At 33.0% G+C, this 14836-nt stretch overlaps 2 protein-coding genes across 2 annotated transcripts in view; one reads left to right on the forward strand and one right to left on the reverse strand.

Moving 5' to 3' along the window:
- Nucleotides 1-11957, reverse strand: part of LOC129217807 (uncharacterized) — a 21576-nt gene extending 9619 nt beyond the window's left edge. Inside the window, exons 1-2 of the mRNA XM_054852147.1 lie at nucleotides 11794-11957; nucleotides 11187-11314 (exon numbers count right to left, since the gene is read on the reverse strand). Of these exons, the coding sequence (XP_054708122.1) occupies nucleotides 11187-11314; nucleotides 11794-11868 (203 nt within the window). The 5' untranslated portion in view covers nucleotides 11869-11957. The remainder of the gene's footprint in view (nucleotides 1-11186; nucleotides 11315-11793) is intronic.
- Nucleotides 11958-12764: 807 nt separating this feature from the next.
- Nucleotides 12765-14169, forward strand: LOC129217088 (selenocysteine lyase-like). Its single transcript, XM_054851337.1, has one exon. The coding sequence runs from the start codon at nucleotides 12765-12767 to the stop codon at nucleotides 13947-13949; it is 1185 nt and encodes a 394-aa protein (XP_054707312.1). The 3' UTR covers nucleotides 13950-14169.
- The last annotated feature ends 667 nt before the right edge of the window (nucleotides 14170-14836 follow it).

The raw sequence follows: 14836 nt of genomic DNA on the forward strand, positions 1-14836 counted from the left end.
CTTAAGTAAATTATTCCTTTCATTATTTATTTACACCAAGGTCTGTTTACGTATAGTAAGGATTTAATAGTTAAATTTTTTTAAAGTATATATAAGTACCCAATAAAAAATTTCTATATGTGAGGAAATGAAATTATAAGGTTTTAATCAAGAAATTAGACACAAACATGAATTTAAACACATATTAACAACTAATTCACTTCCTTCTGAAAATTTGCGTGTTTTTACAAATAGTATCCAAATTAAATAAACCTAGTTTAGACGAAAAAAAAGAGTAAAAGATTAGAAGGGTAAAACTAAACATACCTGTCAATACTATTTTTCCAGACACAAAAATCAAAAGAACTAATCTAGGCTTTACCATTCTGTATATCAAACCAGGAAAAATTTCTGGTTCATAACTGAAATAAATAATTATTTTAGAGAGAGAAAAAAAAGAATTTTCTGATCAGTTATTTATACTTTTCACTGCAAATGTTAATGACATGCAATTTTCAATTAATATTAAAAAGTAAACAATGTTTATAAAATATCAATTTTTTAATGCATCTGTCTCAAAAGTTATGTTAATATATTGAGATTTTACTTGATTATATTAGAAAATCCAATCTATTTTCTGTAGAACCCCCCCCCCCCCCCATACAGATCTATGAACGAAACCCTATAACATCAGGTTTAATTTCATTTTTTCTAGTCAATCTTCGTTCTGACACAAAAATATTACCACTGCATGTAAATATATATAGTTGTATTTCAATTCTTTTTACGTATAGTCCTTACAGTTTACACTTTGAGTTGCCAAGAAAGAATCATTTTCTTAATTTATAATTCCTATTCCTCATAATTAAAATTATCCCATAATATTTAATTTAGAGAATATAATTATTTTACTTATTCAACTCATCTTTTTAATACACCTTTCATATTATAATTTGAATATTTAACATGATGCATTCAATGATTGTTGAATAAAAATTTTTTGAAATCAATTAGATAAAAATGGCTTTAGAAACTCTTCAATCAGTGGCGGCGCTAGGCGTCGGCGACTGCCGACGGCCTCGCGCAGATAGGGCCTCGCAAAATTCTCAGAAGTAAATTCTCAAAAGTTTTAAGAAATTTCCATGTTTTCAATTGAAGCTCTTATTAAATGCAATAGACACAAAAGTAATCAAAATAGTGCGTGCAGCGGAGACTGCACAGAGCCAGCTTTAGCAATTTTGGCGCCCAATTCTGTAGGAACCTGAATTTAAAATATTCACTAGCTACAGCTTATTGATCAGCTAACTCTATCCCCCCCACCCCGTTCTGTTTCTTTTCTTTTTCTCTTGTTGAAAAAATTAGAAAATATTCAAAATGCTGCTCCTCCGAACACACACCCCTCCATACACGCGCGCACCGATAGCATTATGGAGCATCTGAAATTTCGTTTCGAGATCTTAAATTTCGCGATATTTCCAGCTTAAAGCTAAAGCCCCCAAATACTAAACAACATCGAAAATCGCTTAAAATTGTGTTTTTGTAGCTTGAATTTCAAAAATTACCGAACCTAATACTACAAAATATGGCCTTAGAATCGCATTTTTAAGGCTCGAATATCAGAAAATATTCGGGCAAGGGTCCCCATACCGCCTTTCTTTTATATCATTAGCAATTAGGTTTTTTAAACTACATCAACAAAAGTTTAGGTGGACTGGCTCCTAAATATAAAATATTGCTAAAGTTTTTAGAAGCATAATTTTCAAAAATTTTCGAGGGAAGAGCTCCTTCCCTTTCCGTAAAATCATCAAAGCTTGTCTAAAATTCTGTTTTTGAAACTTCGATTTCGAGAATTTGCAGGGGATTGATTTTGACCTTTTTTTTAAACAAAAGAATCGATCTGGGACACTCTCTGACCCTTTAAGTCAATAAAAATGGCCTATAATTGCGTTTTTAAGGCTTCAATTTCTAGAAATTTTCACCGAGACCTCTGTAAATTTTTTCCCCTAACATCAGCAAAGAAAGCCTAAAATGGCGTTTTTAAACTAAAAATGTTAAAATTTTTCCGGGGGAGGACCCCCGGACCCACCTTTCTATCAGGTCATTTTTCCTCTTTCAATGTGCCGCTCCCTCCCCCCACCACCAAAAAAAACTTTTTGATTGCGCTACTAGTCACGAAACGTTTTTGTCCTAGCAATTAAGTGAATTGGAAACTATAAGTGCCAATAGTTAGTACAAAAATTAATTCCGTGAATTCAATGATTTGTCTGAATATATTTTATGACTAAAAGGGCCTCGCAAAACTGCATCGCCGACGTCTACTTTTGCTCTCGCGCCGCCACTGTCTTCAATGTTTCAACTTACTTGGAAAATTGATAGTGACTTGAATATAGACGCTCTATTTGTACAGGAAATTTTACATCACAACTTGCTACCATATTTTGAATTTTAAAATCTATAAATTTTACCTGAAAATATACATGAAATAATAATTAGCTGAGATACAGGTAATTGAAAAATGCAAAGGTTTTTTTATGAATCTTCAAAGCACTATCCAAGTCATGGGCGGATCCAGGGAGGGGGCCATAAACACCTCCGAGAAAATTTCAAGAACAGTTAAAATTCCCCTTTTTTGAGCAAAAATGCAAAAAATTTCCGTTATAGCACGTACAAAGTCTAACAATAATGAAAACAATGAGAGGGAGGTCATGACCACCCCGAGAAAGTTTCCAAAATAGTTTTTAGAAACATTTTTTAGAGCTAAACATTAAAAAAAAATCCTTATCATTCCTCGAAATCCTAACAAGATTATAAAAACAACGCCGGAGATCCATAAAACCACACTGAGGAAGTTTCAAGTATACTTTTTTAAACCTTCTTTCCTAGCTTACATTGAAAAAAAAAATCATTGTAATTCATGTGAAGCCTAACAAGAATGGAAACAATGCCAGAGGGAGGGCATCTCTACTCCACGAAAATTTCAAAAATATCAAGTGTAAACCAAATATTTAGGTTCATTTAGCATAATGGGCTCGTCTTGTTAAATGTTTACTTCCCCCATGTGGGAAAGAAAAGGGATACGTGTTAGTAAGTGTCCGATAAAAAGTTGTACATTTGTTGTGATTGCGCATTAAGTGAAAGTTAGATTCAAGTTTAAACCTGGCTTTATGCAGTGCTATGTAAGTTTTCTTCATTTCTTTTTTAATGTGGACCCTTCAAACCACCTCTCTTCCTTTTTTTAATATTATGAAAGACCTACAAGCCACGTTTTGAAAAATAACTTGTAAAAGATTACAGGGGAAGGTCCCCCACATCTTATTTTCACCAACATCGTTCAAGATCGGCCTAAATTTTGTTTTAAGTGCGTGCGTTTCAAAATGCTTCCGGGGGAGAACTCCTCCTTGTCTAACATCATTGAAAGTCTTTAAGAATTAGGTACATTTCTGGAGCTTCAATTTCGAAAAATTGCTGGTCCTCTAAAAGTTAGTTATGAATCCTGCATTGAATACATTTGCAATTTAAAGAGTTCAATTTTGAAAAAATTTGGGACTGGACCTCAGAATCTCTTCAACCCCTAACCTTACCGAAGATAGTATAGAATGCATTTTTATGTTCAATAAATTAGTAAAATTTCCTGGAATGGGCTTTTTAATCTCTCCTCCCCTTAACATCAAAAATCGTCTTAAACAGCCTTTTTAGAGCCACAATTTCGGGGGGAGCGCGCCAAACCTCTTCTCTCCTACCACTACCAAAGATAATTAGAATGCATCTTTAAGACTGCAAATTAGAAAAATTTCTTGGTGTGGGCCCTCGAATTTCTCCCCTCCACGTATCATCACGAAACGATCTTAGTAAACTGCATTTTTGGCTCTACAATGGTTTGAAAAATCCGCCAGAGAAACCCCGAATTTCACTCTTCTTAACCCATTAATGCCGGTTTCGAAAAAAAACAATACACTGTGATAATTTTATTAGTATTTATTTATTTTATGTCTAGTAAGTGCATTATATACAAATTTAATTTTTCCCGTTAAATTTTCTATTTTTATTTTTATGGTAGATTTTTCTACCAACCGGCATTTGTATGGTGTGAGTACATTTTGTTTGCAAATTTTACATTTATTGTTTGATTGCAATAATTGCATTGATTACCACTTATAATTATTTATAATTGTAGAATATTATTTACACTTACATAAAAGAGTTTTCTAATTACAATTTCATTTATTTCAAAAGAAAAAAGAAATGTGTTCATTTTGTAAAATAAAATTTTATGAAATATGAACTTGAAAAAATCGATACTAAAAATGTAGTAAAATTTCGAATTGAATATATTTTTAACCGAATATTTATGCATCACAATCTTCTCGGAATGAATAGCGAATCTTCTTTTCAAAAAGTCCGGAACATTCGCCATTCTTTTACAGCATTTTGCAGAAATTGCCCCCCCCCCCCAAAAAAAGTGACCTCCACATTTTTTTTTTTTGCAACAATTTCTAATACCGTATTCTTCTACGGATCAAAAAGGTCTATCCGACAGATGCACTTGCTATGTGTTTCAATAACTACGATATTGGAATAATAAAATTATTTTTCTCAAAAGCATCTCATTTACTGCTTGATTCACATCATGTCCTGAATACTTTATTGCTTGTAATTGCTACTGCAGTACTGCCGTTCCATTTTACAGCATCATCTTTATTGCAGCATTACCACATGCTGTTCTTGGTTGATTGTGTGTGTATTTCTTCATTTCATTTCTTGAACCCAATGGAACATACATTTGTATACTCTTTCAATGTATAAGTTGAAAGAATATCATTTAGCATAGGAATAAAAGTAAAAAATTGCCCATAATGGCATGCGTTTCCTCTGGTACTTAGGTTCTTATTATTTTTCCATACTATACCAATATACTATACAAATACTATACCAATACTAATATTTTATGCTATACCAATTCGCCTAGGTGACGCAATATGGTACCGAAAAAAATAAAAGTCCGTATTACGAGAATAACACCCACAGCTTATATTCAAATCTAATCGAATTTCCTCTTATCAGCTTTTTGCGTCCATGACGTCCATAATAAATTAACAACACTACTAAAATACTTAAAAAATCTTTTAAAAATATCACTTATTTGTACAAATTTTAGATTGAACACTTCATTTGCCCGAAGCAAGACAGTGACTACATATTCGCCGGTTGGTACAATTTTCTACCATTGAAAGTAAAAGAGAATTCATAACACGAAACAACGATAAAAACAACATTTTGAAAGTATATCTGAATCAAATACACTGTTACAATTATGGTACAATTTTTAAACCTTTTTGAAATTACTAAAATACAGGCAAAACTTGCATTTTACTTTTTGACGGAAGACGAATGCTTTTGGAGTTATGACTTATTCAAGTTTTAAGCCTACTGTTACGACCGTTTTTAACAAAGATACAGTAAACATATTTTTTTCCCTTTTTGTGATTATTTACTATGTAAAATGTACAGCTATTGGGGAGATAGCATCATGTGAGGACGAATTATAATTTTTTTCCCGGTTGGTATATTTTTGTACCAACCGGCATGAATGGGTTAACATTATTGGAGATAATGTTTGCGTTTTTAAGGTTTCAATTTCGAAAAATGGGCGGGGGGGGGGGGGGGGGAGCGGAGGAATTGCACCCGAGCCCTTAATATTACGAAAGACAGTTAAAATGCATTTCTAAGATTACAAATCAGTAAAATTTCCTTAAATGGGCCTCAAATTTCTCCTCCCTCTAAGATCATCAAAGATCGTTTAAAACTACATTCTTAGAGCTACTATTTTGAAAACTAGGCAGGGGAGCGCCATTGAACCTCTTCTCCCCTAACATTACCAAAGATCGTCTAAAATGCGTTTTTAAGACTACAAATTCGAAAATTTTCATCCCCTTTACTACGGAGTTATTATACTTACGGTTGGTTCATATCCGCTTCCTCTTCTGATCCTATACAGTCGCCTCAAAACCCAGTACTGATTACAGAAATACCACTTAGAGGCGACAATAAATGCACATGTTTGTTAAGAAAAGGAAAATTATTGGGAAGGTTACAGCCTTTATGTTGAACTTGCGTCGCCTAGTGAAAATTCCTTAAAAATGCTCTAGTTAAAGGTAGGCCATATTGATATTTGTAAAACAAAAATTTACCAAAGCATCCTATTTTTCCAAATGGCCCCATCCGAGAATTCTGTCTGGATCCGCCCCTGATCCAAGTTAACAGCTTACATTTATGATGCTCTAATTTTTGTCATTTTTCACTGAAAGTAAAACAATGCTAACATAATTATTTTGCTGAGATGGGGGGAAAAAATCACTATGTTGTTTATTTTATCATTACAGGCAAAATATTGGTTTCCTTGTTACTGCTTCCTTGTACTACTTGTGCTGCTTCCTGTAACTACAGAAATATATTGAGAAATAAAACTGAGTCAAAATCAAGCTTGCAATCATGTAATCATGACCGTAACGGATTTCATTTTTGTTATTTTAGTTATAATCATAATCCATAGATTTAAAATACCTGTAATTGTAATCAAAATCATAATCAGCTAATTTATACTTGTAATTTAATCCTCTAATCAGGATTGAAAATCCAACAAGATTTGCTTATATACCCAAAACTGAAGTTGAAAGGACAGAAAACGATTGAGTATTTATTTAAAGTTCAGAATCGACTCTCTATCCCTATCTTGACCCTGAATCATTCTATTGAAGAATGTCACAATGATAAAGCAGAGATAGTGCAGGGACGCCATTCTCTTCCAGCTTTATTGAGACATAAGAAGTACCCCTAACTTTCACCAGAATTGATTTTAAAGTCTTCATAATCACAATTGTCTCTGAGGCACAATTTTCCCTCTTTGTTACCTTAACCGATTACGCCTCTTTGTAATCGACTCCAAGCCAGGTCTAAATTGTAAAACTCTCCAAAAAACAAAAAAGAAAGAAATTCAAAACTGGAAATATCTGAGAGTAATACAAAGCAGGACCCAATTATGAAGTGCACATCAGGGGCACATGTTTCATACTGCTGTTATAATAAAATAAAGTATTATAAATTAAATTTTATTAAGTGAGACTTTAAAATTAGTTCTAATAAACAATAAATAAATGTCATTACAAATTTAATTAAAATTACATCACAATGAATATAAAATATTTCAATAAGCTACATAATACAAAATTACTATAATAGTTCAAACACAACAGAAACACAAGCTGATGCATAGATAGTGTATATTTTTCTGGAACAAATTAGTTTGGAATGCAGCTGTAAATATGTATTGTGTATAAAATATGGTTGAATGCAGAAGGCTACAGATGTCTCAAAAGAACAAAGAAAAGTTTTTTTAACATATTTCTTAGTGTGACGAAGATGAAAGAATTCATAGTATAAACCATAATTGTTACAGGAGAGCAATATAATTATAAGAGGTTTCTACTGTAGATTTTAATTACGATCGGAGATATAGCCAGGTTTTTCAAGATGTGAAAATATTCCTTGATTCTGTTTAGAGGAGGGAGTCACTTCGGAAGAATGAAATATACAAAAATAGAATTCAATTACATAAAAAATCTAAGGATGAAATGGAAGGCGACAGGGAAAGAAGAGATGGTTCTATTTTGATATTATGAATTTAGAATGTTTCACATTTTGTGATAAAGGAAATAACTTAACACATTCAAAGGATATATATATATATATATATATATATATATATATATATATATATATATATATATATATATATATATATATATATATATATATATATAATTCCAGTTGCATTAATATTTCAATGTTGAATATTAATGCAATTTGAATTTTTTAAATAATTCCTTTGTGCTTATTTTGACACATTACAAAGTGGAAAATCCATTATTTTTTTCTTTGACACAGTATTGGGAAAAATTTCTTAAATTATATACTTACATCAAAGCCAAGTTTCTGAATCAACCGAGCATACTTTCTGGCTGCCAAGTGTGCTGCTGCTTCACTAAAAGGAAATGAAATTCTTTTAGCAAAACAGGTCACAACTTGGAATTCATTTAAACATTAAAACTACAGTCGAACTTCCTTATAACAAGCCTTAATTTAACAAGAACTTGGATTTACCGAAGGAATCAGAAGACTTGGTTGGTACAATGTTAAGTCTATGAGAGCATCACTCACCTTTTTGAGCAAACTCTAAGAGCAAACAATGTTTTTCTGATTAATTTCTACCGACTTCCAGCTCAGCTTATTCTTTATTGGAAAAATTCCTTTAACATTCTCAAGTCAACTGATAATGATTAGTCAGAAATCCTGAGAACAAGTAACAATGGCTTTTTTTTTTATCTTGGCAGTAGAAAAACAGATGAAAATTACATATCCTAATGTTATCATGGGAAAAGTATTAAATTTTCCAATGAAATGCAAATTAAGTATTTTACAACAAAACAATGCTTTTGAAAAAATTTACATTTTATTGTAAATGTTAACTGAACAAAATTGAAATTTCACTGAATTGTTTTTGACCTCTGCTAGAATAGTGCTACCATATGCAGTGGGAGTTTTGTTAAGCATTTTTTTCTGTAAATATTGCTGGCTCTAATTTAAAGTTACAGGAACCATTAATTTTTATTGAACTACTTGAGATTGAGTTAATGTACTTGAAACTTGCTTTGAGCAAGTGATTCCTTCTAGTTTTTTTATAATTTTCCCATGTTCTTTGGTCCAATTAAGCGGATTTTGGTCCCAATGAGCTAATAATATTAGGTTTGTATAGTAGAATTTGTTTTGGTTGTTTAAGATTTGATCCGAATAACTGGTGGTTCAATGAAGCGGATTCCACTGTAAGATTTTAATTTTCTGTATTTATTTTATGTAGTATCTTATTATCTTTAAAGTAGATAGTTAAGGCAGATTGCTTTAAGCATATGAAAGTTTTAATTCTACCTCCTCCTCCTAGTGGTAGAGGGTAAAGGGTAAATAAACTAGGCTAGCTAGAAGACTATACATAAAACACTTGAAGGTACAGGGTTATTTTTTCATATTTAGTATACATTAATTTAAGAAAAAAGTTGGCAGGCCTGGTCTGCTTAAGGGAGGAATCCAAGATGAGATTTTTCACCTTGACTAAAATAGTATAAAGGGAGTTTTGTTTAAAGTATATGCAAATGGATTTCTTTTAACTGCGACTTGGAAAAATATTACAAGAACCACTTAATCCTGCCTTCTAGTGCTCATTCTGCTAAGGAACTTTCTTTTTTATACAGTAGAAGACCGTTATAATGCACACCTTGGGACCAGAGCTGTTGCGTTGTACAGACTTTTGCATTATATAGAACATTTCAAATTTTGAAACTAATATATTCAGAACATATCTATATATTTCTAATTTTCATTTAAAGTCTTTGAATTCAGATAAAGATGAAAAACTTTCAAAAATTTAATTTGCCTAACAATTTTTATGCTTGCCATGCAGAATAGAGGGCTTTTTTTAACTGCAAAACTTATTGTTTACATCTGAAAAGTTGTGTGGTTTATAGAGAACTGCGTTATAAAGGTATTCTACTGTAATATGTTTAATGTACTGTTTTTTCAGGTGTTAAAGATACATTTAAAAAAATTGTACCTTCTAGCACCAGTCACAACTATTCTCCCAGTACGAAATATTAAAGCAGCTGTCCGAGGTTCCAATATTCGCATTACGACTGCATGAAAACGTTTCGGATTGTACTCGGCATTTCTGAGACGAAGAGCAATCTTTAGCAAGTCTAATGTGCAGCCTAGATCAACTGAGCACACAACATTGCTAAAAGAAAACAAGAACCATGATATTAAAATTATATATAAATACAATTTTCAAAGTAAAGTATTTTAGACACTAAAACTACATTAAAAATATCCACAAGATAAAGTGCAAAAATCAAAATACAGCGATAAAAAATTTGACAAAATGAGGCAGTGGACTTTTTAAAGTTTTGAGGAAAAGGCATACAAAGTTCAAACCGTAGGTAGGCTTTCATTTAAAAGATTTCCAAAATCAAACTAAACAGCAGGATCTCATTGGGATTTTCATGATGGTGAGTTTTCCTACTATTTGCACTACCCTGTCTACAAAATTTTAATTTTGACACTTGCATGCAGGGACGGATTTACAGGATTGGGGGGCCTACTGCAAGTACTTTTGAGGGCAACTTTGTCGATCACTCTTAATGTTAAAAGGTCCCCCGATGTCATCAAAGCCTTTTCCAATTGCGACATTGTGAATTCGCACTCAGGGGTGAAAAAGACACATTAATATTAGGGCATTCTATGGGAAAAGGGACGTCTTATCCTGCATGTGACAGTTTGAATACTTTATTAAAAATTATAATTTAAAACGGTAATTAACACAATTTTGTTCCTTAAGAAATCATAAATGTAAGAGTGATTTCTTAAGCAAAAAATTTTGTTCTATTACTTTTCAAAATTATTAATTTCAAAAAATGGGTTGTCATGTGTAGGACAAAATGGTGGCTTTTTTAGTGGAATGGCCTATACCATGAGAAAGATTAAAAAAATTGCTTACCCCTGTTTCATCAAAATATTAAGAGATAAGAAGAAATGTTAATGAAATTTAAGCGTATTTTTGTCTCGCACGTGATGGTGGAATGGAGCTGTAGCCTTTAATGAATACTGTTTCACATATTTAGGAGCCTCTCCTCATCTCATCCCATACAGCACTCTAGCCCATCAAATGTTTGATTTTATTAGTTTATATAGCAAAAGATGGCCAACAAAGCTGTAGTGTAGCCAAGTGGAGGGTTTATGGGGTCTGAACCCTCTCCAAAATGAGTAAGAAAATTCAAAAAATGAAGATGTCCATTTTTTTACACATAATTTTCCTGTCCAGAAATTTAAAACATCTAAACATCCCTCCCCCCCAATATTATGATATAAGTACACACAGGACCATAAGTTTATGAAATGCTTAACTTTAATTTTTGCACCAATCATGAGTAAAAGGTAAAAACATCCTAATGAAGTTTTTAGTTCGTAACAGCTAAATGCTGTGAAACGCCAAATTATTTCTACTCTGTATATGGATAATTTCTTTCATACTTCTGGATTAAAAAATTTATATTAAGTCTGTATTCATTTCACTAAATGCACTTATTAAGATTACATTGAACACTTACTGAACTTTCGGAATTATCCCAGATTCTGTGGGAGGTGCAACAGGTACAACTGGTTGAATTGACGGCAAAGAAGTTGATGCATTACTTTCAAATTGGGATAATGCATATTCAGCAGCAGAAATTTCATGCTAAAAAGATAAATAAAGGCACATAATTTTAAAGCAGAGAAAATTAAATCTATATGAATGAATGTATCTTAGTGTGCATGTTTGTATTATTTTCCTTATAGAAATCTATAGCTTGCGCCGGATTTATTCCAAATTTGGCACAGAGGGCCTTTGATGCTCAGAAATTCACAGGATAGTTTCCACCCCGCTATAGGGAAGGCGGAGACAATCTTCACACAAATTCCAAACTTTAAAATATCAAATACTCTTTTGTTTCATTACATAGTTGCAAGTACAAGTACATCCTATACTTGTATAGCAAAGTAGGTTGCGAGTACAAAAGCGTTTAGTAGGTTGAATAGCTTCTTTACGAGAAGAAAATTTCTCGGCGACCTAGCAGTGAAATGCGAAAATTAGCAAACATTTTAAAATTATTATCAATTTCTTCTTAAATACATACAGAGAAAAAGTTTGTTATAAAAACTGATATACTACGATACCTGTTCTTTACCACCATTGTAGGAAGGATCATCACATAACTCATCCATACTGTCATTCCCTTCATTGCGTTCCATTTTAGTATGAAATGAGTGCAGAAACAGTTTAATGATGCAAGAATTAATTTATCGACAGAGGAAAATGCAAGCGTGTTTACGTGCTTTCTGTCAAAAAGAAAGGGAGGGGGGAAGGAGCAGTCTTGCAGTTACAGTTTAGAATCTTATACAGCTGATTTTAAACACAGAGGTTGCGTTCGACGAGCACGACCGGTTAGTTAATCACGTGACAGATAATAATCACGTGCTCCAATCAACCGCTTAGAATGGCAACCGCTGCGGTAACCGGTTGATCATAGAACGCTGCGGTTAGTAACCGGTTACCTACCGGTTAACCGGTGAGGTTCGTCGAACGCAACCAGAGGTTTGCACCAATGTATCTGGCCTCGTAGGCTACAATCTTGCCGAATCAATCATGTAAATGAACTCAATAACATTCAAATGTCACATTTTGCATCAAAATTACACATAAGCTCTTTAAATAAGTAATACGGTAATATACATAGGTTGCGTTCGACGAGCTCGACCGGGAGCGACCGGTTAGTTAATCACGTGACAGCTAATGATCACGTGCTCCAATCAACCAATCAACAGCTGAAAGTGGTAACCGGTGAGGTAACCGATAGATGATAGAACGCTGCGGTTTGTAACCGGTTACTTACCGGTAGACCGGTGAGGTACGTCGAACGCAACCATTCGTCGCAACGGGAACAAAGAAATTAACTGTAGCCGTCACTGCTATAGCTCGTTTGTTTACGTCATGGCGTAAGCTCTTCTTAAATTTTAAATGGTTTTCTATGTTGTATGACAATTTGAAAACTGATAACACGTATTCTATACTTCTTAATAGGACTTTTTACTGTGTGTATCGTGGTTGTTAATTTTCTTTTAGTTTTATAGCATAAATCTAATTTGTCATGGCTGTATACCTAGATTATAATGCTACAACGCCGGTTGATCCGGATGTACAAGACACCATCATTGAAACGTTAAAAAATGAATGGGGTAATCCGAGTAGTTCATATTCTCTTGGTACTCATGCGAAAGAAGCAATAGAAGATGCAAGATTTCAAGTTGCAAATATGATTTGGGCTAGCCCTGGTAATATAGTATTTACGTCAGGTGGCACAGAAAGCAACATGATGGTTATACAAACCGTAATTAAAAGATTTTATGAAGAAAAAATTAATGCTCCTAATTATACTGAATCTTTACCTCATATTATTACTTCCAATATTGAACATGATTCTATCAAATTGCCTTTAGAAGAACTTAAAAATCAAGAAAAAATCGATGTTACATTTGTACCTGTTTCCAAAGTGACTGGTGCAATCGAAGTTGATGACATACTTAATCAAGTTAAACCAAGTACTTGTTTAATCACACTGATGTTGGCTAATAACGAGACTGGAGTTATACAACCCATTAATTTGTTAAAAGATAAGCTTAGTGCTTTAAAAAGAAAAAATAGCCATACGATTTACCTTCACACAGATGCAGCTCAAGCTATAGGGAAATTACCTGTTGATATTTCTGAATTAGATGTTGATTATTTGACAATAGTTGGGCACAAATTTTACGGTCCACGAATTGGTGCTTTGTATTTTAAAACTAACTCCCCGCTGTACCCCATTTTTTATGGAGGAGGGCAAGAAAAATCTTACAGGCCTGGAACGGAAAATACTTGCATGATTGCAGGATTAGGCCGAGCAGCGGAATTGGTTTCCAAAAATCTGAATGAATATATCCATACTATGTCATCGATGAAGGAATATCTGGAGAAACGCTTAAAGGAAACTTTTAAAGAAAAAGTTATTTTCAACTGCAAATCAATTTGTCCCATGCTGCCAAATACACTCAGTGTAGCGTTTAATTACAACGTAAATGGTAAAGCTTTATTAGCAACTTCAGGTATATGTGCTAGTACTGGTGCTGCGTGCCATAGCTCACAAAAATCATCTCCTATCCTCATTGCATCTGGTGTTCCTGCAAATCTAGCATCAAAGACATTGCGTTTAAGTGTTGGGAGGGAAACGACCAAAGAAGACATTGATGTTGCTGTGAAAAAGCTTCGTGATGCCATAAACTCCTTATCTAAATAATTCTTTTCCTTATTTTGGGCATGAAACATGATGCATCAATGCAATATGCCATCAATACAATGCCAGATGTCATCAATGCAGTATACCAAGAGATGAGTTATGACATCCAGGGACTGTCATTTCATTCTTGTTATTGACTATTCCAGGCTGATGAGTTCATAATAAGGATGAAACTGCAGTTTTGAAATGTGATAACTGAGCTATTGGTACTTTGCATGTAGTGATGTGGATGGGGTAAATACCCAGTGGGTAGGTAAATATTTTTTGGGTATTTATCCAAAGCCTGGGTACATACCCAAAAACTGGGTATTTTACAAAAAAATGCAAAAAATGAATGAGCATTTTTAAAAAAATCTAAATATGAAATAGTTGGTAAAACTGATAAATACGTATGTATTACACAGTTTATAATTTTTTTATTAAAATACTTGATGAAATTATGAAAGAAACATATTGTGAACCAAAGAATCTTTTTTTTTTTTAATGTCAAAATTGAAGAGGATAGGTATTTGCTTCTTTTGTAACCAGTTAATCTTTTTACTTTTTGTAGAATGGCTTTTTATAAATGAAATTTGGCTATCAACATTGATTAGACATATCTAACACATTTAATGTGAATATCATATTAGATTGCTAAGTTGTTTCACACAATAATTCTTTAAACATGTGATCAAAATGTCATTTTTGGGCAAAAGTTTATTGTTTTGTATATGGTTGATTATACAAGGTGTATTCTGAAAGTAATGTAATGATTTTTTCCAGGCCACTTTTATTGGTCAGAGTATAATCGAACTACTTGGTTTAGGTGAGGGGGACCCTAAGGTTTTCCGGAAATCCAGTCTCGGGGGTTTTCTCAGCCATGGAAGTGGCCGGACACAAGTTATATT

Source organism: Uloborus diversus, chromosome 2 (assembly GCF_026930045.1).
Source record: "Uloborus diversus isolate 005 chromosome 2, Udiv.v.3.1, whole genome shotgun sequence".
Lineage (NCBI taxonomy): Eukaryota > Metazoa > Arthropoda > Arachnida > Araneae > Uloboridae > Uloborus > Uloborus diversus.